Consider the following 27,901-nt stretch of genomic DNA (forward strand, 5'->3'; position numbering starts at 1 on the left):
AATTGCTGGTGTTGGCTATTGTATAAGTGTAGCTTTTGCAGTACATCATTAGTTTAATTCAGGTCAGGTTGCCTGAAATAAAACCATCTGAAGCAAGTCTTATTTTGTGTGGCATTTAACAAGTGCGAGATGATAATTGCTGTAACTGAAGCATGACTGCCTTTGTAATGAATACTTTCCGCTTGCGTTCTGAGTATGTAGCTCTGTGTGTGTAATACAGCATGCTTTAATCTTAAAATCATAAGCAAATTTGAAATTTAATTTGTTGTTCAATAAAGTTGTATTTGACAGAGGTTCTGGCTTCAACAGTCAAGTGATCAATGTTTGCTTTTAATTACATAGCGCTGGAGACATCCTATACATCTCTTTTTGTGATGGTGTGTGTTTCCAAACAGTTGCATTGATAATCATATCTGAAAAACACGGTTTGAAATTGGTTAATGAAATTAAGTGTCAGCCCAGCACATCACGTTTTCTCCCCTGTGCTGTTCAATCAAATCAGTGTTATCTGATTTTACAGTGGCTTTAATGTGGTCCTCTTGTATTTAGGTGAGATTGTTTGACTTCTTTGCCTTTCCATTAATCTTGCCCACTGACGATACTGATGTCACCTTTCTGTTCACGTAAAGTCAATACATTCAGCAGTAGATTAAGAGCTACTCCTTTCTCGCTGGAAAAAATAAGTACAATAGTATGGCTTTGCCTTCTGGTCCTCATGTGCAATCATAGAGCTAGTATACTATACGTTAATATATGCCAGGGCTGCAGGAAAGTTGTAAGGTCTCTTTTGGCATTAATAAATGCCACATAAATGCCGTGATCCTCTATTCAAAAATTTTTCACCAAAACTCAACCTGTTTGACTGAGTGTGGGAAAACTGAGAACCACTGAAATGGAAAACCAGAGATACAAATATATATAGATAGACAGATAGATATAGATACAAAATCATGTAGATGTGTATTATGTTTGGAGAAGAAACAAGACTTGAAAGTCTAAGATTTCATTGTTGTAACCATATTGGGTTATATAATCAGATATTTTTGGAAACATTATTTTAATGTTCCAGAGATAGGAAACAAAACCAAAACAACAACATAAAAAACCCAGAACAGAAACTTTTCAATTTAAGAAAGTTTTTGAACTGAGGAAGGAAATGCTATGTTTTGTTGGACGGCAAATGTTACTTAAGTCTTTCTTCAAGAGCATTACTATGTGGGTCCTGCTGCCTAAAATTGGAGAATGTGTTGAGGGCATACACTTGAACTCATGTTTCATGATTTCAGAAGATATGGAGAAAAAAGAGGGCAGAAAAAAGTTATTTTATTAAGGTCAGTATTTGCTTGCTGTAAGCACCAGCTGTGGACCTCTGGGAATGAGCCGGGTCCTGTCTTTCTGTTGGGAACTTCTCCTGGGATGGCTTATTTGGCTCCGTGCCACCAGTAGAAACTTCTGTTAATCCCATGACTAGTTACGATGTCTTCTCATAAGTGGTGATGGTGGACCTAATTGTTTGCAAATGATTAGATATTACTTCATTAATGGCTAGGCCCTCAAGTATGGATGGGCTTTTTGGGTTGGTTACTTGGGTGTGGGATGACATCTGTTGAGAATTAGCTCTTCTCTGCCCTCCTCTCTGCTCATCCTCTTCTGAAGTGCTCAGCTGCCCAGAATAAAGCCTGAAGCACGCAATGACAGAGCCAGGGAGTTCTGAGACTATGCAAACAGCCATTTAAATATGCATTAAAAGAATTTGCATTTTCACTTACATACTGTTGAACTATTTTGCCTGCTACTTCTTTTTGTGACTCTATTACTTTTAAAAGCAATTTAAAAATACTTTATTTCATAATTATTTGTGTGTCAGATAGTTACATCATAAAGAAAAATATTATGACTAGAATCAAGTAGGAAGGGGAAAAAGTATTTGTTAATGGAAAAAGTAAAAGCTTCATGCTAGTAAATATTTTACCAATTTATGAGAGAAAATGGTGTAGGAAAGCTTTTTAAAAGGTCAATGAATTTCTATTAAATTGTTCTATTCTCATAGCATTTAAAATTAAGCATGCAAGGTCAACATTAAAAGCCTTATGTTCAGCGGCTGAATTGCCATTTAAAGTAGAAGTTGAACACTTGCGCTCAAGAAAGAGAAAGGAGTGAAAACTTCCAGGAGCTGTTACTCACAGCAGTAATTTTAGATCCACTGCCTTTGGTAAGATATTTCCAAAATGGAAATAGTCTATATGTAGAGAATATATGTGTATATATACCATCAATGCTAACCTTTTAAAGTGTCAGATTTTGTCAGTTTTGTATAGGTTATTCTCCTAATGAGTCTTCTGGCAGTTTTGAATATTTGATAACTCCTAAGGGAAGTCAGCCAGGGAAAACACATAACCTATCCGTGTCGTGCTGTGTTACAGGGCTTTGTGTGCTTTATATCACTTAGGAATCTCACCTTCCATTCCTGTTGGAAAGGCGTTTGGTCAACAGGTGGTTTGGGGGTGACCTGGAGGCCAGGAGCTGTAGGGGGGTGGTTGGCTGGTGGGCTGGCTGGAGCTAGTACCAGGGAGCTTCAGTGGTCCTGGGCATGAGAGGGTCTTTTATATGTGATGACATGTTGGTATGGTAGGTTTGGTCTTCATTTCTGCTAATTGCAGTTGCTGAAGGCTACGTTTCCGTTCAGACAGATGCTGTATCAATTGAGTTGGCCAAAGAAAGGTTTTCTTCAATAAAGACAGAAATCAATATTTCAGTAGCTTGTTTGAAAACATTTAACAGAATTATTGTAAAAATCCAAAGTGATGGCCACCATCACATCTTTTCTACTTTCATCACTTGCCTGCTTGTGATTACTGAGCTACAAACCCCAATTTTAATGTGACAGGAGCACAATCCTGAAAAAAATGTTTAAAAAAACCTCACAAATGCAGGACGCAGAGATAATAATATAGGCAACAGACATGTCTCACGTTCTCAAGGAAAGCCTCTGAATAAAACCAGGATACTGCTGGGCACTGATTCTTTTCTATGTATTTTCATCTTTCTTTTCAGGGACGCAAATTGTCGTTCCCTGTCTGCGAAAATCGGTATTTTTCTCCTATTATTGTTGTTAAGCCATTTTTTTTATAAGAGAAGATTGCTAACAGCTGCAGCACCTGTTAAATTCTCATATCAAACTTAAAGGGATGTTTAATTTATTTTACTTCAAATCTGGTTTAGATTAGAATGACCTTTTCTTTGCTTCATATTAAAATTCCTTTCTTGAAAAATTAATGTTTTCCTCCATGTTGCATGTATTGATTATTAGTGCTGGTATTTATTCATAATTAAAAATACAGTAGGCAAGAAAACCATTTTTAAAGCTAGATCTAAAGCCTTCTGGCATTTTTATTGCACTGCATTTTGATATTAACCCTTGTTAAGCACATAAATAGAGGAACTGTGCTTTTTAAACAGCTATAAGAAATTCAAATGGGCCAAACTGGTATTAATCTGTCTTTCAAATTTTGGGCTAACCCACCTCAAAAGCGTTCTAGCTGATACAGGAGTGCAGTCAGTCATTTTGTTGTGGCTTTGGACACTCTGTATATGAAAATGCAACTTTGATCTCAACAGCGACTGCACAAACCCCAACGAAGAACCAGCTTTGTTCTGATTTTTAGTGCTAAAAGTAACAACTTTCTCTTCAGGAAAGTAATTCTTTCTTTTTTCTTTTCTTTCTTTTTTTTTTTTTTTTTTAATGTTACATAAGCAAGACTCAAGCAGCCAAATATTAGAAAGATTAGAAAGAAGCAATTTAGCTTAGAAAGAGCTATATAGATTGTGGAGAGTGACAGAAGCTGTCAGTATTGATTTTCTGCCACTTTCCTGTCTGACCTTTTGGATTCCAGCGGGCGCTCTTAAGAGGATTTAGCTTGTAACAAATTAAAGATATCACAGAACAATTGCTGACTCATATTATGAGAGCTGACCGAGCTCCTTTGCTATCAGTGCAGTCTTATTGTATGCAGGGACATCGTCATTACTTGATTTAATGTGCTCCTGTAGATAAAACTGATTGAAAAGCTGTTTATAAAAACAAGGCTAATGATGATAAATGCGGTTGCCATCTACTTTGTTTTTATAGCCGAGGTGGCCAAGAAGGCCAATAGCTTTCTGGCTTGTGTCAGAAATAGCCAGCAGGGCTAGGGAAGTGATCGTCCCATTGTACTCAGCACTGGTGAGGCTGCACCTCGAATACTGTGTTCAGTTTTGGGCCCCTCACTACACGGAGGACTTTGAGGTGCTGGAGCGTGTCCAGAGGAGGGCAACGAAGCTGGTGAAGGGTCTAGAGCACAAGTCTTACGAGGAGCAGCTGAGGGAGCTGGGGTTGTTTAGCCTGGAGAAGAGGAGGCTGAGGGGAGACCTTATTGCTCTCTACAACTACCTGAAAGGAGGTTGTAGCGAGGTGGGGGTCGGTCTCTTCTCCCGAGTAACAAGTGACAGGACAAGAGGAAATGGCCTCAAGTTGCACCAGGGGAGGTTTAGGTTGGACATTAGGAAAAACTTCTTCCCTGAAAGGGTGGTCAGGCACTGGAACAGGCTGCCCAGGGAAGTGGTTGAGTCCCCATCCCTGGAGGTATTTATAAGACGGGTAGATGTGGTGCTTAGGGACATGGTTTAGTGGTGGACTTGGCAATGCTAGGTTAAGGGTTGGACTTGATCTTAAGGGTCTTTTCCAACCTAAAAGATTCTATGATTCTATGTGTATATATATGTGTATATTTAAACATATAATTTTAAACTTTGGCTTGTAAAATTTATGACATGCAAAGGGATAAAAAGATGCCAAAACCTTTGATAAAACAATGCTTAAAATTAAGTAAGGCATTAAAGATATTCATATATAAAAGCTTCATTGTCATTGTTGTGGATTAAATCGGAAGAAAAAACCTAACTGCTTTGTCTTCATTTAACACCTGCTGGCAGCATCTTGACACAAAACTTCAACATGAGCATCGTCTGCTGAGTACTCTTCCACCCTGTTTGGAAGAAATAAATTGCTTGTCTGGAGTGGTTAAAAGACTTGAATCTAACTTAATCATCTTGAAGTATTTTACTTATGATGGAATTCAGTTTGGAGAAATAATTATTTTTTTCACTGGATGCACAGAATATGTAGAATAAATACGTAATAATAAATAGAAAAATTCCTTGTAACTCTTAGCACAATTTTAAGAAACAAGACATTAGTGCGTCGTTTTTTCTGTGTGATAAACCTGTGCTATATTAATGTATTTTAAAATCCCACAGGAATATTGATCCAAAAGAGCTGTCTGTGCCTTCACTGTGAGAGGCAGCAAAGGGATGAATATTGTTGGAGGAGAAGAGCATTCAGTGTGCTGGTACCACCATTACCACCTCCAGCTCTTACCACTTTTGTGCTCTTTTTTTTTTTCGCACCATTTGGCAGAAAAGCCAAAAGCAGGAAAAAACAGTCCTGACGCTTCTTTCTGGTAAGGTCAGGATTAAAACTGCCTTGAGTTCAGACTTCAGCCTGAGGCTCTCCACTGTGCTTTTTTCTCTAACACTGGTTTTACCTAATTTCACTGTTTTTTATGGGTCATACTGTTTAGGGATTTTTCTTTGTAAAATTGAGCCTGGCCTGATAGTTTCCCAAATCCATTTCTGTTGCTACAGGAAATTCAGCAAGACAGCAGATCACTTTAACTATTAGGTAGCATATCTTAAATCTGGTTTCCAAAATTAGATTTATGCTGCTGCACCCTGTATATGTACGTGTTAATGTACATGTGTTCATACATGAAATGGAAAACACATTTCAATCTAACTTAGCAGAGAAGCAAAGATCTCAAAGTTTTATGCGTTGTACAATGATGGAGGATCTAGTGGAAGAGGAAAAGACCACAGCATGAGGATGTTACTCATAAATGTTGGAGGATCTGCACTTGAAACTCAGGTCCGGGAGAAATCAGACCACTGATGCTGTTGCTGGCTGAGCTCTGTTTTGTTGAAGAACAAAGTCTGAGACCCAAAGACCTTTAAGGTTTGGGAATATATATATCTTTTTGTCTGCTCACTGATACTTAGGGATCAAGTTTTTTAAGTAGGTCTTGCTAAGCTCTGTATCCAGAATGTCAGTTTTAATTTTTTTGTGTAAGTAGCCATATTACTGCAATATTAAATTTTGTTGGTTTACTATTAACTGTAGATAAGCTGGAACCCTGTTCATCTGACTCCTGTATCAGCAATATTGCAGATACTGTTGCTTTTTAACAAAAATCATTAGCAGGCTCAGAAATTCTAATTTTGTGTACATTTCACCGATGATGCCTGCTGGAAAAGCCTGTTGTGCATCCAGCAGTTTCTGTGGCACGGGGCATTTGTCTGCTGTTTGTTTCTTCAAGGCAGCTGGAGTTTCTTTCAACTAAAGAGGGAAAACTTTTGGCTGGGCAGGGATAGCTTAAGGCTAAGAAAGAATTGAATAATCCAAGAATATGAAGCCTTTGAAAAAAAAATCAGCACTTGTATGCAAGAAGTCGGTTTCTTTTACGAAATGCCTCAAGCTCGCCACTAATGCAGGCATCTCCTCTATACATATTTCTGTCTAGTGTGCTGTGCCATTATTTCTCCCTTCCAATCTTTTCTTCTAGTTGTATCGGAGGATCCTTGAGACTCAAGGTGATGCTTCTTCTGTAACTGGTGAGCAGTTCACAACCTTATAGCAACTTCTTCATGAAGACTAAATAAAGATCATTGGATCTATGGTTATATGGAAACCTAAAAATGCACATTTATCAGACAAAGTACACAACATTTAGATGGCTTGGGTTTTAGTTTTGGTTATTGCACTAATTTCTTTTGGACCTTATGCTTTTGCTATTAGCTTTGATTCCCCCTGTAGTAGAGTTGGTCAGTCTTGGCCAGCTCTCTGACTTGTTCCACATCTCATGCAACCACACTCTTACTTGTACTGGCATGGCAGTGTTGGAGCTGAATATTGCTAAACCGGATATGTGAACTGATTCAGGTTGTAATTAAACATATTTTTTTCCCCTGAAGAAGTATTTTTAACCTAAATCAGCTTGCTGGTCTAAATAAATGCATGTTCCTGCAAACAAGTGTGCTGGCATGAGGAGGAGTAACTGGGAATAGAAGGGAAGCCTTGCTGTTGAGGAGGAGGAGGTAACTATAAGGTATCACTTCAACTTCTGGGGACTCTCAAACTGTCTTTTATATTCTGTTCACACTCTAAAACAACGGAAACCTATAGGCACTGCTCTAATAGAAATGGTCAGTAAGAAAGATATGTGGAATACTTTTATGCTGGACTTGATTTCCCCCCCCCCCCCCCCCCCCCTCCATGTACCTGTTAGTAGGAAAAGTCAAGACAAGTGTATTAGCACTGCTCGTGTTGGGTTTGTGGTTTAGCATCTCTCTTGATGGTCTGAGCACTGCAGTGTGTGACAGATTGGCAGAAATAGTCCCTCAAACTTCAGTCAGATCTCAGTCTATAGTCTTGCCCTGAGCTTTTGTGAGTCTGTATTGAAAACATATTTAAAAACCCATTTCTTTACCTGCCACATGCCACGTGTCATTCTCTGCATTTTTGCTCAACTTCAGGGATTTTTGACAATTTGCTATGCACAAAGCAGGACAGAAAATGGAGAAAAATGGAGAAATGCAACTAAGGACCATTTTAAATGTATCGTTTATGCTAACGTGGGTTTAAGTATGATATTTTTGAGGAAGCTTCTACTATTATGTGGACGTGGCTCATTTTCTCTGCATCTCTTTAAAAACAGTTAATGCTTATGGGCAATGCTGGGTAAATGCTTCATCTTTGTGCATTCATCTCGCAGTGAAAGGTGCCACTCATACAGCACTGCCTGCAGCAAAGCGGTGCAGAGCATGGCTGCAGTCCTGACGCTGTTTTGAGAGTCTCCTTAGAAATGTCATTGGTGGTAATGGCCAGGCATTTTTAGGTATTTTCCATCAGCTCATGTACAGATGCTGGACGTAAGACATTTGAGTTTGGCTGTCCTCGTTGCAGGGCTGGCTGTTATTGAACAATTGCCTGGGTAGGTAGACCACAAAGAAATGGATAAAAATGCTTTCTTGTGCGTTTTCTATATCTGACACTCTCAACTTCAGAAGTGTTTGCCCAACAGTATACCTTGACGCATGGCTGTACCACAGTCCTTTGTTTTCTCCCCGTTTTCCAACACAAGGTTGAAAAGTATCAAATCAATCGAAATCTTTCCTTCTCCCCTTTGGCCAGGGGATGGAGTTAAAATCAGGTTTTTATGCACTTATGAGCCTTAAGTGGTATTTTTATTAAGCTTCCACTGTCTTTCCCTTTTATTGAAATTATTGACTATCAACTATCCAGTTTTATGGCCTAAAGTCTTCAAAACTTAAGTATTATCATTCACGTAATGTAGCTATTCTCATGAGTTGCATCTATTCAAATAACTGTTTGTATATGTGAGGGTCATAGCAATGATAAATGCTCCATCTGTTTCTCACACAAATGAAAAAGTAAAGAAAAGTCATTAAAAGTCATTGGAAAAAAGATATTTGCCATGGGTCATTGGTTAGCATATTTAGTATATAGACTGCTGCTTCAGTGGCAGCTGCACTTACTCCAATCTCCTTTCTTTTTTCTTTTTTTTCCTTTTTTTTTTTTTTTTTAAACCCAGGATCATTCAGAAGTTTGCAACATTTTTTATTATCTTTTCAGTGAGAACAAAGACCAGGCCCATCTCATCTCAAAGATACTATATCTGGGTTTAAGGCTACAATAAGGTCACTCATAATTTAGCTAGCATAGATCTGCCAAGGTAAATCAGGGCTCCTGCGGGGCTCTTCTCATACTTTGGCAGCTTACAAAACAATCTCAGAAATGAAAGACCAAGATCTTCAACGCCAGTTTGTGCATTTGCACAGCACTGTTCTTACAGCCTCATTTCTCTTTTTTTAGGTAGTGTTACTGTCTTTTCACTTAGACTGAGCATCTTCATCATGCTCAATTACTGGTTGTGAAGAGTATTTTGAATCAACCCAAAATTAGAAGGAATTTTTAGAAGGATTTTTTCAAGGAGTTTTTTCTATGGCAAATTGAAACTTAATTCCATTTCCCATTAGGACAAACTTTCTGAGGGCTTGTGAGTAGAAAGATTTATTTGCATTATTTAAAGTTGCCAAAAGAAATTATGCTTTTTTTTCCACCTCTTTTGTGTTCAGATGGAGTCTTTTTCTGACTATGGCAACACTGAGGATTAATTTTAGGAAAATAAATATTTACTGCGTCATATTGCATCGTCATGCAAATCTTAAGCTCATACATATTCATCATTAGACAACTGAAGGAGCTCAGAAGAGTAATTCCTAGTGGGTTTGCGGGTTTGTTGTGGTGGTGGATTTTTTAACTAAAATCAAAAGTACATTGGTCCAGCCCTACAGGATGTATTCCATTTAATAACCAAATGTCTGTGCAGGAGTTACTTCTTTCCAGTGGGATAAGCTGACATAGATGACCAGCTATGTATCAGAGTAGAGCGTCCTTCTGTTTTGCAGCTGGAACTGTTTCCTATCTGCGTCCACGTCTCGTCGGGCAGCCACACAAACCTGCCTAGGAGTGTTTCAGACCTGGCTCATTTCTAAGGTGTCTTTTTCAATGGCTGGGTGTTTAAGTGCTCATGGCACATAACTCCAGAGCCCATAATGTAAGGCTAGTCATGATGGGTCCCTGAAGCTATAAAAAGATAGTAAATTTGCATGAAAAGGTTTAATGGTCTGGAAAGCCATAGTAAAATAGAATCAGTAAAAGAGTCTGTAAAGAAAAATTACTGAGTCTGCTGGGGCGATTTTCAGGAGGACTTACTTCCGCAGGCACCATGCGCAGTTCAGCGGCGCTCCGCTCCTAACAAACATGTTGGCTGTGAAAACACAGTGGACCTATTGAATTTAAAATATGGTTTGAAACTTCCTCATTAGGGCAAATAAAATGCTCACATTCTTGAGACATTGATTTATATTTAAATAACAAAGTTTCAGATTTGTCTGAAAGTAGAACAGATTTCTGTTTTAACCAGTCATGGAGAAGTTCTATTCTTGAGAAGAACAAAATGGGACAGAAACATCTTTATTTCAATTCAAAGATTATTACATTCCCTTTTGCTTTCCTTAAAAAAAAAAAAAATCTTTTAAAAATATAAGCAGAAGCAGAAAAGAGAAAATACAGGAAAAATAGTGTTTTGAAAACTTAGCAAAAAAAAAAATCACTATAGAGGATGATGATAAAAATCTTGCAGAAAAAAATTTATTACAGTGAAGCACAGCAGCCAAAGCTAGGAAAACTGAACTCGATAATCACCAAGAATCTGCATACCTGTATTTTCAGGATGAGAGTTTTCATGTGTCTGTTGTCCCATAGATTAATTACGTGCTCAAAATTAAATATATTTAATAAGATGGAGTCCAATTTTCTGTTTTCCCTATGGCCTGGCCAACTTTACTGGCAATTTTTTACTAGACTAGAAACGAACTTCACCAAGAAATTAAAGCTTGAGGAGCTCTAGAGCAACTTTAAGAATACAAATTAATAGCAGCCAGTCAATTGGCAGTCAGTTAACTTGAGGTGAAATAAATAAACAACTGCCCTTGCCCTGTCCTTTGCCCTTCCTCGGGTCCTGAAACACCTTACACAAGACGTGGTCATAACCCCTTTGGATTGAGGGCTGCTGGGCATGAACACTGACATTTGTTCTGGTGCTCGGTTTTCGTGCTCAAGAAGGGTTTTTCAGTCCATCTCCAGGGCTGCAAGTTCTGCAGGGTTAAAAGGCACTTCATTTAGTTTAGTGTGCCACTGGAAGGATCAAATAGAAAAACTTGATTTTCCCAAAGAGTCTAATTACATTAGACACTTACCTGTCAATGAAATTACATTAAGTAGCTATGAAAATCTTTAGATGTCTACATGCCTGCTATGAAGAAATTAAATGCCAAAAATCAACCCCAGGATGTTTTTAAATCAAAATTCTGCTTTAATTAAAGTGTGTGACTGGACTATTTAATGTAGAGGAGTAAAGGAGATTAATACCAGGCTCCTTCTTCCCTTGCTTATCATTAAACAGTGATGAACATTCAGTGAAGAAGATATTATCTAGAGTTAAACCTTCTTTATTTTCTGCAGCAAAGCCTTCTTCAGTTCTGCCTTGATTAGTGGTGGAGATGGGGTAGATAAATTTTTCTCCATTGTAACTACACCCATGCTTTCTCTTAAGCACTGATAAAGAGTTCCTTCTTAACACAAGTATCCAAGCAAAGATTTGTGGCCAGCACTCTCACCTTGTAAGTGCATGCTCTGCCTGGAAGTAGGTTTTAAAGCACTAGAATAAATAAATAATTCTACAGATCTGTGCACAGCAGTTAGTTTTAATGGCCAAAATACCCAATCAAGTGATTTTTATGAGTCTCAGTTAAAAGTAATTATACAGTATAAGTGCTTTAAGTAAGTTAATGAGACAGACAAATCTGATAACGAATTGCTGTCTCATCATAAGCTTCCTTTCAAGTTAATTCAATCTTAACATTGCAGGACACTGTTCTGCATTGCTTTGCTCTCCACTGAGTCAAGCTCTGTCCCTGTTCACATCTGTCTCACTCTATTTAGTACAGGGGGTGCGGAATTGAGCTGTTTGCATTAGTAGGTATATGGTTAACAAATTTGGTGTTTCAAAAAAAAGAGAATGGCATTAGGAAGCAAACAGCACTAATTGGAATAAATTTTGCTATTTCCTTCTAATTTCACTATGTTATTTATCTTAATGCTAGGGTGTTTATCTAAACATGAAATACTGTCTATGTGTTTATTAGGAAGCTGAGAAACCAGTTTTATAATTATTTGCATGTCTTCAATAGCATTTTTAAGTACGCACATAGCAGAATACTGATTAGCTCTGTTGTACGTAGTAAATGTTTTGGTTGGAATTGGTTGTCTGCAGGTAATCTTGAAGAGAAAGTAAAGGTAGGGTGGGTTTTTTTCAGCCTCTCATGTTCCGTTAACATAGGGGGCTTCAGGATACCACTTATTCCTTGGGCCTGTCCTCATCCAGTGCAGTGAAGCAATGAAACAGTGGGGTCGTTGCTGGTGGAAACTCCTTTGCCTAAAAGGAGAACACCAGAAGGGAGCAAGAAATCAAGGAAATAGCATCTGATGTTCATGGTCTTGTGAATTTTAGGTCGCTATCACATCTCACAGCTAACGGGAAAGTTTCAGGTAAGGTAATCAAAAAGATCTGACAATATTCTTGGTATCTATTTTCCCAGCCAGTCTCCTTGTAAACTTGGTATGAAACCGAAACTTGCTATACACTGCTTGGAAATGAGTTTGTTAACATCAATGAGTAATTTGATCAATGCATCTAATTGCCTTTTGCTTTGGTCTCACCGCCTTGGTAAAGACAAGAACCTTATAAATAATTAGATTTGGTACTGGACTGCATTAATATTTATTTTTTGTTTATTCCTTGAAGTGCATCAGTGGATGATGAACAGACTGCTTACATGAGAAAAAAAGTGATATGCAAAGATATAAAAAAAAATATGTACCAAGTAATACTAAGATTGATAGCAGAGGAGATGTTAGTAAATCGTACATTTTATTCACTAAAATCTGCTTCTTCATACTGTCTTTATAATACCTAGTAAATATACCAGAAATTAAGGAATCCATTGTTAATTGTGTCCATGGGTATCACAGTTAATTGACTATAGAGAAGTATGCTCTTAAGCTGTGGCTGATTTTTCCCTTATTTTTCCTTTTTTTTTTTTTTTTTTTCTTTTTTTTTGGTAACAGCATGTTTTTAGGTAGATTCTTTCATACAAACACAGCTAATATATAGAATATTTTTGCCAAGTCAAGAGTAATAGCTCCAGGTTTTTGACAATGTTCAAAATACAATTTTGCCCCTCCCCCCCCCCTTTTTTTTTTTGTTGTTATTGGGACAGAAAAAAATGCTTTAAATATTTTTTGTGAAACAAGGTTGCACTGGAACATCTGTCAGGTCTAGCGTGGTTTAATCCAGAGGATCAGACCAGAGCAGTCTAATCCTCTCTGGGATGACTGTACCAGTAAATTATCCTGAAGAGAAGGGGTTTATTTCTGTAATACATTTTACTTCGCAGTGACTGCAGACCTGACCCTTTTAAGTCTACAGTAAATGCAGAATAGCTTACTGCAATAAAAGGAGCTCACATTTATTGTAAAGTAAGAATATTCACACTGGCCATCACCATGGAGTAGATGATGTATTATAATTTTGCACTCTTACTTTTTTTTTCTAGCTGACCTTTCTGTAGATAGTAGAAGTATGAGCCTGAAGTGCCCCCCATAAAAATATCCACTAGATTGAGACATCCATTCAACTCTTCAGAGTTATCTATGTAAAGTGTTTAGTGTTTCTGTAGCTTTCCTTCTTTTCCTCTCATATAATGGGAGCAGAAAGTCCAGTCTAGGTAGTTATAGGTAGCCCCTCTGTGGATGAAGCCCGCTCTTAATCCAGCGTATCAGGCATTTGCAGCAGTATTTGCCCAGGCTTAAGGCTCTGGAGGATGGAGAAGATGGATTTAGAGAAATAAAGCCAGCTGATAGATGTGATCACTTATTAGATATCTTTCATATAAATTATGAAAAATAGCTACAGTGAATTATAGCTGTAGGCTTTCAGATAATAAGCCTTTCAGGAAAAAAATAATGAAACTAAGTGACGCTCAGTTCTGAGTTTTAGTACCAAGCTGACTCATAATTCAAAGTTCTTTTAAAACTTCCAGGATGGTTTGCAAATCTTGATGAAATTGAGAGTAAGCTTGATCATATTTAACCATTTTAAGTGAGTTTTTTGGCTGTTACTTTACTCCAGGAATATTCCTCTCCAATAAGTTTCCAGGTCATTTCTGTCTGCAATCCATTGCCCAGTGCTGTCAAGGTCCAGGGACTGTAATGTTTTACTGTCAGTTTTTGGGCAGTTATCCCTCATCAAAATCGATAGAGCTCACGAAAGCCTCCTTTTCCAAGGTAGTACTCCTTGCAAAATCAATAGAAATAGCCTAGCAGGCAGAGAACCAGCAGCCTGTATTCTCCTGTTTCCATCCCCATTCATCCTTGAAATCAGACTTTCCTCAGCTCCCAATGCCAACCAGCAACAGGAACTTATCCTTAATCGTGACACAGCCTGGGGGATCCCATGGCCACAGGGAATCTTCTGAACACCCTCCATTGAGGGTTTTATTAAGGGCTTTTTTGTGTGTACATGTGCAATGTAATAAGCTGAAATCTTGGAAAGGACTAACAAAGGTGTTTGGAGAGGTGATTCAATATCTTTTCCCACCAGATTAAAATAACATTCATAAGTCTTATCTGGTAGTCTTAGGGGCTAATATGAAGAAACTACCTTTTTTTTGTGTTTCATGATTATTTGAAGTGCAACACAGCACAAAATTTTGTAAAACAAAACAAAACAAAACAAACAAACAAACAAAAACAAAACAAACAAACAAGCCAAACAAACAAACAAAAAAACACCAAAACCAAACCACACACTTTTGCTACTATTTCTTTAGAAATTTTTACTGCGAATATTCCTGTTGGAGATCGATACTTCACTGCCCACAATTAATAGTTAATGCTATTGCCCGTGCTTAGATCCCAAAGCTGGTACCTCAACCATGAGGTTTGTTAATGGCCATTGCTGCCACTGAAGAAACATGAAGTTTCTGAAGTCAGGTGAAGTTTAGTAGTTGGATAGAAACATCTGCCAGCAAAATATTATACAGCAGCAAAGGATGTAGGTGATAAAAGGAGTTCTATAAAAATGTTGGTTTAGTGCTCTGTCGTGATTTTAAAAAATTCATACGTTAAGACTTACTACAAAAAGGAATAGGATAGAAAATAGAGAATATTAGTATAGTACTGCGTGGTACCATGGTATATCGTGTTGTCATGTCTTCCTTTGGAGCCTGTGAAAAGAACAAGCAGAGGTGATGAGTGGCCTTGATATGAGGAATGCCTGAATAAACTAGAACTATATCATTCAGAACGTGATACCTGAGAGACAGTGTGGTAGGGGGTGTATATAATTATGAATGACCAAGTCAAAGGGAATAAAAAATGGGTATTTATGACCTTTTCTAATATGCAACAACTGAAACTAGCAGAATGCAGCTGCAAAGCAAAGCAAAGGGAACTGTCCTTAGTTAAGAGTCACTTTCCTTAGTTATACAGAATAAAATCTTACACAGGTTCAAAAGGTTGACCTGATCCAGTACAGCCATTCATATCTTCCTAAGTTCAAATACTTTTGGTTCTTGTGATTTAAAAGTCCTGTATTTCCCCTTCCCCATGCATGACTGAACTCCATTATTATATTTCATCTACTTATTTGCGTCTAATTTAGACGATGTGATGACATTCTTCACTTGCCTCTGAAACCGCGATGTAATATTGTAGTGTAAAATTAATCCTACCCCCAAAAGAACCATAGCTGAAGGAATTTAGTAGTAGAAAGCCCAAGATCATGATGAGATTTTATTATTTTGCAGTAAAGTTGTTCATGGGGTTCCAGTGTCTCTGCTCCATTAGGATGCATTGGCATGTCAAATATAATTGCATTCAGGTTAGATTCTGCTGTATAATAAGTATATTGTTTCAAAAATGGTGCTTTGTGTCAAGAGGAACACCAATGAAGTTACAAAACTTTATTCAAGGTATTATGCTACATTAGTAAGTCTTGCAAAGTCTTGTTTGAGGGGTAATCAACAATGTGGTGTGAGATCTTTCTGTAAAGAAAAATTATTATTCAGTTCACTGTTCTTGTCTTAGAATCCATCACATTCGCTCTCAGCCTTCACAGATGTCATATATTAGTGTTGTTTCAAAGTTCTGATAATTGCCCCAAATCCAGAATTTTCTTTTTCGTGTTTTAGAAAAGAAAAATTATGTGGCATCCCTTTGTAGACTATGAGAATTACTTTTAAAGTGTTTCAAGGGAGTATATCTCCTTAGGGTCTCTATACGCTGTCTCCACTGCTTTCCTAAACATAGGCATTTTGGTAATAATTGTAGTGGTTCAAATCCTGTAGTTTCTTACTAGTTGATACCAAGAACTAAGTGCAGAGTTTCCAGGCTAGGTTTCCATACAGCATAAGTGTATTTCAAAGTGTAAAATACTGCTGTTTCGTGGTATAAAATGCTAACTCACTTTGGTTTTAAACAAAACAGATATTATGAAACATTATGTTAGAAATGTGTGAATTCCTCACGTGTTAGCCAGTATTCAAAACACCACTCTGAAGTGACTTCTGCAATTCTTTCAATGGACAAAATTTTGATGAGGGTGTACCTCAGTTTGGGTATGAATGAGTTGTGTTTGCTAGCAGTCCAATCACGCTGAATTATAAAGTACTAGTTTACGTAAGTACTTTGTGGATATAATTCTAATTGTATGACTATTCTTCTTCTTTTTTTAATAAACGTCAGTGTTATGAAAATATTCTAATCTGATAAACATAAATTTTCCATTTTAAACTCCTCAAAATATATTGGCAGTATATGAGTCCTAAGCTGTGAAAACTGCTAGCAAATACGGACTTTTTTTCCCCAAATTAACTCAGTTTTGGGTGTTCTGATTATGAAAGCATCTTTTATCTTGATCTAACTGAACAAGGAAGAAGACAGAAACAAGGGGGATTTAGGGTCAGTTCCAAAGAGCTCACAGTGGTGAAATTTTGTGAAACAAATCAAAGAGGTGTATTGTATTAAACAATATTTGCTGCATTTGGGATTTCAGGATGTGATTCTATCCCAGACAGACTTGTCAAAAGCAGGAGTCATTGCACTGAAGTTATACATGTTCAGTGTTTAACTGGTATTAAACTAATTTGACATGACAGACCATTTCCATGCTCTTTCAGAACAGGCCATGTTATTGTCAATGTATTTAGGAAATTAATAAATATTACTTCTATATAATTTGCTCATAAATGATAAGCAAGGTTGTTTGTAATGCTTTTGTTAATGTATGGTAAACGGAGATGTGTGTCATTCCAATATTGGATGACAAATAACAAAGCTATGGAAGATACTCATTACATCTCAGATATGAAAGTGTTCCTCATGTTTTCATGTGTACACGCGTTCAAGAAGGACCCAGTAGGGTTTCTTTAATTTTATTTTCTTTTTAGTAAGCATACTTTCTTGTAAAAGCCTGATAACTAAATTATTGTAGTTTGTATCTTCATGCTTATTCTGCTTGGGTATATTACCTAGCAGGTCTTTAGAGCAGTGAGTCTTGGATCAAAATTAACTTGAAAATAGCCTTCATCATGATAAATATTTGTATTTGGACAGAACCCAGGGCAATTCTTCTAGCCTCTGACAGAGCCCCTAAGAGGAGCTGGCAATTGTATAGCAAATTGAAGTGTGCAAATCTTCAGCCTCGCAGCAGATACAGTAAATATGTGCAGTGTAACACAGCAAATATGTGAAGGCTTTTAGTTACGGAGGTGTGTAAATGTTTACAAATATGATTAACTGCAGAGCACAAAATCCATTCGCAGCATCAAAGGCAAAACTAAAATTACTTTTTCCCGCCCCCCTCCAGGATTATGCTGAAAAGAAAAACACGATAGCAAAAGCTCTGGAAGATCTTAAAGCCAACTTCTACTGTGAACTCTGTGACAAGCAGTACTATAAACACCAGGAGTTTGACAATCACATTAACTCTTATGATCATGCTCACAAACAGGTAAGAGGAATCTGCTCACTACTTAAACTTAGTTTCAGGTAGAATAACGAAATAAGATGTCCTTCAGGCGGGCTTGGAAATCACAGTTGAGTTGTGCCCAAATTTCAGGTTTTGGGAAGCAAAATACAACTGTTTCCTTAGAAACAAATCTTCACATGAAGATTTTACAGTCAAAAATTCTGAGATGGCAAGAAAGGGAAATGTGAACAGTTAAGCTGTGAAGAGGAACAGGGAATGATGAAAAATATGATTAAAAGTGTAAATGTACAATTTCCTCATTATGAGTTTAATTTTGCACAGAAATAAATACTGTGGTATACCTAAGAGATGACTTACTGGGAGGCATTTGTCGCAACAGATGTGGCTAGGAAACTTGATGTACTCCTTGGTAAACTTTCTTTTAGTGCAGATACAATTCTGAAATGGGCTATGATTTTACTTAAATGCATTGAATATAAAAAAAACTGGGGTAATGAAAAGTTTCTGGCTCAGCTCACAATGAGATATGTGTTCGCTTTAAAACATTGGTATTTACATTTTTACCACCACATTTTATCACCGCACCTTCAAGTTGTATGTCCTACTTTGGTAACATAAAAGCAATGCTTCCACATAACAAGAGAGGCAATGCATCCCAGTGCAACGTCCTGGTCTCCGGAGGGGTCAGGACTATGTAATTCAGAGGAAAATACAATGCATTTTGGCTCTACCAAAGAGATATGTAATGAAAATGTAAAGATATGTAATAACTGTACAGGAAATTTCTACTTAGTCCACTTAGCTGGTAATTATCCTGTATCTTTTTTTTTAATCTGGTGAAATCATATGGTTGTGGATCTAGATTGATTGCTTTTCATTCTAATTGAATCTCCCCTTGTCCTGTAATTCTGCTCAGGGTGAAGGTAGATGAGTTGCTACACGTGTATCTATCTGTATTATGTAAACCAATGATTTGCTTTTCTTACCTTCAGCACTTCTCCCTGAAACACTTCCCTCTTTCTCTCGCTGGTATTTTTATTTAGCCCATAATTTACACTGTCAGCATGAGTATTAGATTTAGTTTTGAGAACTACGGAGATGTGGACCTCAGCAGCAATAGCAATCTCTGAGAAGCCGGAGGGAAAGGTATGTTAGATAAGAAATTAGCAGGTAGCTTCATTGCATCCTATAGATATTTGTTATGAGTTGCAAATATTTTTAGTTAAAACACAGCTGGAACTGATTTTCAGGTATTATGTTCACACAGCAGCACGTCATTGATGGAAGGCAGGAAAAAAGAAGTGATGGGCAGAGTCTTCCCCACTTGAACTCTCTTAGGATTTTTGTTTATTAATTTTTAAGTGCTCTGAAGCACTTTTAAATAATGAGAACCTGAAGGCTGCAGTGTTCGTTCCTCTATTCAGTATCAATGAAAAATTGATTTTGAAACTGCCGTCAGGTGTGAGACTGAACAGGGACTTGTTTCCAGTGGTTCACATAGCTATTCTTGGTTTCTGAGGGCTTTAGACAGGAGATGGTGGGCACTGCACCAGCATCTGATGGAGCACAGCAGATCCTACCTCTCCATCTTTTGTGTAGGAGGCCTGTGTGTCTGTGTTTGCATGTGGCTTTGTGGATATGTTTGGTGAAACACAGGAAGTCATCCTCTTACTCTGTAAGATCTCACAAGTCTAATCTCCCTGGTAGGAAATCAGACAAAAGCGTCTAGTTTTCCAGTAGAAAAAATTGTATGGATGCTTGTTTGGGTGAAGTAATAATTTTCTGTAATATTACTGGCAAATAAGACTATCAGTTCCTGAGATTAAAATGTTAAGTCCAGTTTAACTCTTCTGGAGTGGTTTTTGTGGTGGTTTCTACTGGTGTTACAAAGAAACATCATTCCTCTTCTCATATTTCGGGTGAAAAAAGGGGCTGGCAACATATGCTGCAGTGCAGGCTCACTCTGATTTGCTGAATTTTCAAGGAACTTCATACCATGTGCTTTTTTGGAGTAACCTTATTTTACCAAGTGTGCTAGAGCCATTTGCAGGTGCTACTGTTGAATGCTCTGATTTTGTCTTGAAACTTCCTACCTCAATGGCAGAAGTTTTCCAGCAGTTCAGTAGTGGTGAGAGGAACAGATAATCTGTCTTTGGACTTTGCTTCATATTTTTCCTCTAACTTTCTCCCTTTGATCACACCTTTCTACTAACAACGGACAGGTAAGGGGAAGCACTTACTAGAAAAAGTTTCCCATAATCCAAGAATAGTTGTAAGCATATGCAGCCAGTTCAATTTCAGTGATCCCAGCACCTGACAGTGGTTTCTGATCGAATGGATGAAAGCTCTGCCTAAGCCTGAGTTCATCCCAGCTGTTCTGAAAAGCCATATTTAGTTCTAATTGAGCACTCTGTTATCACACCATCTAAGCCATGGAATGGTGTATCAGAGAAAATGTTCATAACAGCTCCTGTACCTCAGTTTTATTGTAGAAGATTTTCTTTCCATCGATTCAAAGGTTGCTAGCACAGAAAATTTACAGGATTTAAAATAGAAGATTTTATGATTACGTGGTTTTCCTCCATTGGATAGGGGGCCCTGTACTGTCAGGGGTTGGTTGTGTTTTGATTTATTGTGTCTTATAGCTTCTGAACACCCGCTTTGAGATAGTATGAGGTCCTTCTGACTGGTCCAGAAAGAAAAGATAGGAATAGGGCAAAACTAATTCCATTTCCTAGGACCTGATGGAGTTCAGGCCAGTGTCTCAAGATCTCCATTGCCTCTGTTAGTGTTTTCTTGTTCTTAGCTTTAGACAATATGGTTTGGAGAGCAATATCTGTAGCCTTTATGATATACTCCTGGAAAAGAAACTTGTAATCAGTCAGTGGTAATGGAGAAAAATGAACTCTTTTGTTTGCTTTGAAAGCCTAGACAAAAAAAGGAAAAAAAAATATAATGCAGGTGTCTTTAAAAACAAAAATGTTCTGGGCTCAATACAGAGAGAAATGTAACTAAGGCTAATATTTAATATAGTAATGAGAGTTGCACGGAATGCAGCTTTTGAGACCCTTGCCAGGACTTTAAAAACATCTGTATGATTTTATGCAGAATTTCATAAATATTTGGAAGTGCACGAGGAGCTCTCTGAAGTGCTGTATTTGTGCAGAGTGAAAAAAAATCCTGCCTGTGTTCCTTGAAATGCTGCAGTTTTGATAAATGTGGCTGAGCATTATTAAGTCTAAGGCTCTGAACAACCTTCATCTCGTAGCCGTTTAGAGTTGTCGAGTTGTTTTGTCTTGTCGGTGAAGAAGGCTGGATCACACAGCTAAGTCCCCTACATCAGTCATTCCTCTAGAGACTTTTGTCGCCACAAGAATGAAGTGATTTTATTCCTGTATTTGAAAGTCTTCCTCTCCATCACAGAACTTCTGATTAATCACCTAATATCATGGCAGTGCACCCGAGCTTGGTGCTGTTTCCTCTCCCAGGAGTGCTCTTCCAAATATCAAACAACAACAACAAAAAAAGTTGTGATGAAAAATAAAATTAACAGCCCTAATGTACTTGCATCTATATATGCAAATACAATCAATTAAGTAAATCATAAGTAGGAGTTTTTTCCCACAGAATCAGAGGTCATTTCTCAAACTGTCTCTCCCTGGATGAAAATGATCTCCCTGCTCTAAAAATGTTTTTAAATTTGTATGGAAGTACTAAAACACAAATTATGCAGGAAGACTAAATTAGTAGGTGTCTTCTTTCCCTATTACAGACACAAACTTCTACTGTCTACATTTTTATCCTTTCTACATGTTTTTCTTCTTTGCAGATTTTTTAGGAGGTCAGTGCCAAATAGGTTAGAGAATATCAATCTGTAGCCAGTCAGAAGTCCAAACTTTGAACATCTTTATGTGTTTGAATAAATATTTCATGGAATATGGGTGAAGAAGAAGAAATTCGGAAGTGGAAGGGTGTGGTTAGGCATAACAATAATAATAAACACATAATTTTACTAAAGGTGTACGTCCTATGAGGTATGACGCATATAAGGTATACAGTAAGAACAGTATAGCCCATTTGGGGATGCCAGTATTCTCAGCAAAGATAATTGGATGTTATCAGTTGTTTGACTCTGCAATTTAAAAACAAAGCAGCAAATCCTTGTAGTCAGCATTACAGCTTTAAAAAAAAAAATAATCTCACTGTAGAGTTATTCCCTCGTAAAAAATAAAAGATCCCATCTCTTCTACTTAGTTGGTGCCTGCAGAGGGTGCACTGCAGTGCATCTGCTGGTCACGAGTAGGTCAGCTCAGGGCACTGCGGTGGATCTGCTCACAAGCCATCTGCAGCTTTTGGCATAGCCAAAGAGCTCATATCTGTTTGAAGGGAAATGCAACATGTACTTGGAGAATTGCAAAGTGAAAGAAATTAACTATTTACGGGGAGCAAACAGTATTTTATGTTGTTTTTTCAGAGCTGATTTTTGCAGGTTGGGCTCCTCTGAAGCTATTTGAATAAGACTAAGATAGAGGCAATGTGTTGTATACCACCTTGGAAATATAGAAATAATGATTCTCAAAAAACCTGTCATCTTCTAGAGTAGTATGTCAATAAAGAGCTTTATTGTAGTACAGAATAAAACCTTAAGAGCTTCAAAAATGTTCTGAAGATTTGCTTCATAAGCAAAACAAATGTGATATATAGTGGGTCAGAGTTTTGGGGATGATCACCAATAAGGGATTTCATAAAATAAGAATATTAAAACTTCTGTTTCTCAAGTTTTAAGTGTAGCCCTTCCTGTGGATAAGCTGCAGTTGGTTACCTGATAGAGTAACGGTGAAGGGGATCACAAGGAGCGATGCAGAGCAAGATGGCACTCATTTTGTGACGTGTCTGCCTTTGCCAGGCTCTGCTTAATGGGACATGCCTGAGAGGGGAGGCTGGAGACAGAGCCCAAGGCCGGCTGCTCTCAGCTAGGTCCCGTCCTCTTCCACCAGTCAGCAGCCCTGCTATAGCTCCATGCTGCCTGACATTTCATTGCATTTTGCTGGACCTTGCTGTGCACTGAGCCCAGCCAGGAGGGATGTTTACGATGACAAAATAGACAAGAAGGCCATGGTGAGAATTTATGGCAGTGAAAATCCCTGAGAGTGATAAAATAAATTACCAGTTCAAGCAGCACCTAGGCTGGTCTTGGATCAGAAGATGCCTGTATGGATGCCGCGGTGCCAAGCCCACGGTGTCTTGTGTGACTGAGAGGGCGGGTGTCTTTCTGCAGGGAGAGCGGGGACGGGCAGCAGGAGGGCAGCTGCAGTCCCAGCTGCTTCATGCCCTGCTGGGGAAAGCATGACCCCGGTGCGTGCCGTTGGGTGGAGCTTGTGGAGAACTGGGGTGGGAAGCTCTTGCAGCGTCATTTTTTTTCCATTCCTTGCAAGGGAAAATAATTCTTTGCAATACATTTCAGTGCGCTTTCTCTTCTTTGTAGCTAAGTGACTTATCACTTTTAATATCAGATAGGATTCTTGCAGCTGAATTTTCTGGAATGGAGAAATTTTATATTCCTTCCCTTACTTCAGCTTGTTTCTCACGTTAGAAGAGAGCAACAGCTCAGTGTGACCTTATGGACAGGCAGTCTTAACTTTTTGAATGTTAAGCAAGCATAGATGAGTATTTAAACATTTTTGTTTGAATCAGTCTTGTGTAGCTCTTTCTTACTGTCATTATTGCTTTCCCAGAATGTAACTTGGCATCTCTTCCTATATTTCTTTTTTTTCCTCAGGAAAAGGGAGTCATCTTTGTACCCTTTTTAAATATTAAGGGAACACGAACAAATGTTCAGCTGTGTGTTCATATACATATGTATATTTGTAATGCACATGCAACCACAAAATGACCCTCTCCTTTTCCACACGCTGCTCTATCACTGTGTTTCAATTTTTTTTCCATGAATATTGCATTATTTAATGGTCTTTTGTGGTTGGATTGGGGTTTGTTTGTATTTTAGCAAAAAGCTTCCTTTTAAGTTTTAAGCATTTATCCTGACAGTAATGCTAATGAGGGTCATCACCAGACCTATTAATTATAGCTCAGCACTGCTGGTAGCATTGGAACAGACTATTGCAATAGACACTGTGCTTCCTTTCTCAATTCCTTTAAAAAAAAAAACAACCAAACTTACTACTGTTACTCTGAAGAGAAAGGCAAAACTGGCAACATAACAGGACCACACTGGGCCACGAAGGAGGAAGGAAACAGAAATGAGGGTCTCTGCTCCTTTGCAATGTAATGATGTGCCCAGAGCAAATGCTGGAGAGAAATGTCCAACGGGGAGCATGTTTCTGGATGATAATCTGCCAAGAGTGCTGTTTCTGGGGGCACCCTTGGGTGGGTGGTTTGGGGTAGGTTTTGGTGTAGACAGAGTGAAGTGCAAAGAGATAATTAGCGGGAGCAGGAAGGCTCCAGGAAAGGGAGAAATATAGTCCTATTGCAGTAGGGCACAAAGCCACTTGGAAGGTGTTCTGCTGGTCTGTTAGTAATGTGTTTGCATTGGAAGGCTGCAAATGATAGTTCATATTCTGCTTTACAGGATGTATTTTAAAATTAAATAGTTAAGTTCTGTTATTTATGAATATTTCAGTATATTTAGGGAGAAACTTCACACAGTTTCCTGATAAAAGGAAAAAAAAAACCTATTATTTTCCTTCCAGTTTTTACTTTACCTATAAAATTTAATCCCAGAAATTAGCTTCTTGATTGGTATCAGTGTAACAGAGTATATAGGCACTCTTTAGCTCAAAACTTGTACTGACAGGTTAGATGAGGATATTCTTCAGTAAAATATTAATACTGCACAATCCAGTTTTGTTGCCAACTAACATTCTGTTTCCTCATTACCAAAAAAGACATATCACTATGTTCCTGCCTTCGTAATTATAACAGAAAAGATACTGCATAACGTTTTCTGTTTTTCATGTTGGGAAATTCTGCTCTGTAATAATGTTTGATTAACTAATTGACTTATTTTTTCTGAAGAGGTGTTTTTAGAACAAACATAATTACAGTAGAGAAGTATATACCCTGTCTGTCCTACTAATAGCCTGCAAACAGAATAATAACCCCATGCACTGACACTTCCGATTCCACAAGGAGCCTGTTCTTTAACACGGGAGCAGCCTTACGCAGCTGCAACCCTTCCTGAGTTTAGAAACTTGGTATTTATCCTCAGTTTTTAAATATTTTTTCTGTTTTGAATTACTGCAGCCTTCTCCTTTCTGTCCTTTTCAATATCCACATCAGTCTGATAACCTGATAAATCAGTAATGTTATATTTCCATGCAAAAAAAGTTACAAATTTAATTCAACCACCCATTGCTCATTTATTATTATTGTTCAAATCTAGATTGAGCAAGTTACTTTGGTGGAGGGGTGGGGGGGAATACGGCCCCAACGCAAAGAGGGAGGGAGGAATAAGGGACAAGAAGAAACATGGTTTACTCCATACATCTCCCCGGCATGCATTTCTACTGTTGTGTGGTTCACTCTTTTATTTAAAGCCATACTCATAAATTTCAGTTCAGCTTTGTCTTTTTAAATAAATTCCTGAAAATTTCTACATACAACTTATCTGAACTTCAGGCTAATTTTAAACTTTGCTTTACTGTATCAGCATTTATCAGATTTCTGCTGTTTGGCCAAGACTGTTGCAAAAGAAAATACTTTTTTCCTAAGGTAAGAATGGACATAATAATTAGGATTTGAAGATAGCAAATAATACAGTGTTCCAGTATATGATTCCTGAGGCATCATGCATATTGTAATGCATCTTTTGGAACACAGTGTTTTGATGGGGAGAAAAGATTGAAAACTTGTGTTATACAAACTTGGAGATCAGGTGATGGTTTACCGATCACTTGCTTTGTTGTGTTAGGCTATAGATCAGCTAAGCAGTTATCTGGAAGAAAAATGTTCCTTTTTTATTTTCATTCATTCCTTAACAGAATCAATCTCCCAAAGTTAACTGAAGCGTTATTATGGCTGCAAAATTCAAACCAATCAACAGAATACCTTTTCTGTAACTTTCAGAAATTCCAAATGCAGTTCCATTGCTGTCCTGAAAGTAATCAAGTAGAATATAGATTAAGTGTAAGTAATGAATAATATGAAAAGCATTTTGTTACTCCATGGTTTTGAGCTGTCAGTGATCATAGAGAAAAATGGTATTTGCAATTAAGTTTTAAATTTTCATAAATGAAGGAGAAACTAATATGTTGCTAGTAATATATTAAATTCTGGCCTCTCAAGGCGAATCATTTTTTTGTGACATTAACATGATTTAATTTGCTAAAACAATTAAGTGGTGGATGTGAATGGTTAGTACTCCATGCCTGATGCTGCAAAAACCACCTTCCAGTTTTCTATTTGCTACCAAAAAAAAAAAAAAAAGTTTTGGGATTTTTTTTTTTTTTCTTAGGAGCTCTGCTAGAATTATATTTTATGTCCTACAGGTTGTGCATGCTGGTTTACATGTGAGAGTTCATTCTTCATTGGGAAGAACTGCACAACCTTTTCAGTAGAAGCCACAATAAATCTTAGGGTAATTATCGCAGTCTTTGCTGATCCATGCAAAATCAATCCTTCATTCATTTCAGAAAGAGCTTGTTCTTTTTTCAGTGGTGGTTCTGACCTGTTGACGAAACATAGCGTTGCAATCAGCATTGCCTTTTGTGAAGAGGTGTGATGAGGCAAACAAACTATGTGGAAGTGATAGTTGGTTTCCCTTAAGCGACAATTCCTGCTCATTCTGTATGCTGCATGCAGTAGGACATCGGGACCTCTACAGAGCCAGGAGTTAACTTACGGTACATCTAAGAAAAAGTTGTATGCCTTGAGCAGATGACTAGCACCGTAGTTTCTTTAGGCAGACTAGTGCTACTCTAGAAATTCTGATTACTGTTGTTCCGCGTATTTTAACTGATTTCAGTAGCAGCTTATACAGAAATGTCTTCAAATTCCTAAACGGCTCTAGGAGTGTTCAGCAAAGTCTAAAATACAAGTTCAGGTTTTTCTTCCTTTTTCCATGTGCAGTCGAACGTTCGGAACAATTCAGCTGCAGAGCCTCTTCTATCTTTGTGGCTGGCTTTTTGGGCTTGAGCTGCAGTGATGAGCTGGTTGGCTTTTGTTTCGGTTTGTTTTTTAATTAGTAGTACAACTACAGCTGTCCAGTAAAGGTCTGAGTGACTCCCTGAATTAAACTTTCCCTACTCTCACACTGCAAATGAATGAAATAAGAAAGACTTAAGTAAGGGCTCTGTGATCATTTGTAGGGACAGATTAGGCGAGTAGGAATGCAGTCTGTTTTGACCTCTGTTGGCAGACAGGCAGTAGCCCTTGTTTAAGAAGATTTCAAGAGTCAGTGGGAAAGCAAGCTCTAAGTGTGCCCCTGCCTTAAGTCCTGTTTGTATTTTGATTCAGCTGAGCCTTTTCCTTCACCTCAAGGATACCATGCACTGTTATTCCAGTAATACCTCCTAGTTTCTCACTGTGCATTCACCTGTGCTTGGTCATGACAAATATCCTTGTGACAAACCTGAATTATTCTCTAAAGGACCTTTCAGTTTCTTCCGAAGTCTCCATGTGTGGAAGAAGAGTAGTGGTTCAACATCAAATGATTGAAAGTGTTGAAGTCTTTTGGTTGAATGATTTTTTTTTTTTTTTTTTGAGACATTCAATCTGCAGAATGAAGATAAATACAATATAAATACAAACAGTCTATGTGACTGTGCCTCCCTCTTGCAGGCATCCTTCTCTTTCCTTGAATTGTCTGTTCCAACAGCATGTTGTATCTTTTCTTAATTTAGAACTGACAAGAGACCCATGGTATACTGTAATATAAAAAATAATAGTAATTCAAGTTCATTCGTGATTAATACTACTACTTTTAAATGCCTGGCTTCTCTGATATGACTTACTGCTGTTGTCTTGATATGCAGTCGTGATATACCGAGTGATACCAAGAGAGAACACAAAAAGTTAGCTCTGCACCTGTAACTCACCTTCCCTTTTCTAGCACTGAAATTCAAGAAAATAATAATAAAAAAAAATTATTAAATGAG

The 27,901-nt window shown here is 37.8% G+C and overlaps 1 protein-coding gene across 1 annotated transcript in view; it reads left to right on the top strand.

The window, feature by feature from the left end:
* Positions 1-27,901, top strand: part of ZNF804A (zinc finger protein 804A) — a gene marked incomplete at its 3' end in the record, with an annotated part of 155,669 nt that overhangs the window by 101,830 nt on the left and 25,938 nt on the right. Inside the window, exon 2 of the mRNA XM_082311535.1 lies at positions 17,667-17,810. Coding sequence (XP_082167661.1) covers positions 17,667-17,810 — 144 coding nt within the window. The remainder of the gene's footprint in view (positions 1-17,666; positions 17,811-27,901) is intronic.

The sequence above is a fragment of the Platalea leucorodia genome (assembly GCF_965183815.1).
Source record: "Platalea leucorodia genome assembly, chromosome: 5".
Lineage (NCBI taxonomy): Eukaryota > Metazoa > Chordata > Aves > Pelecaniformes > Threskiornithidae > Platalea > Platalea leucorodia.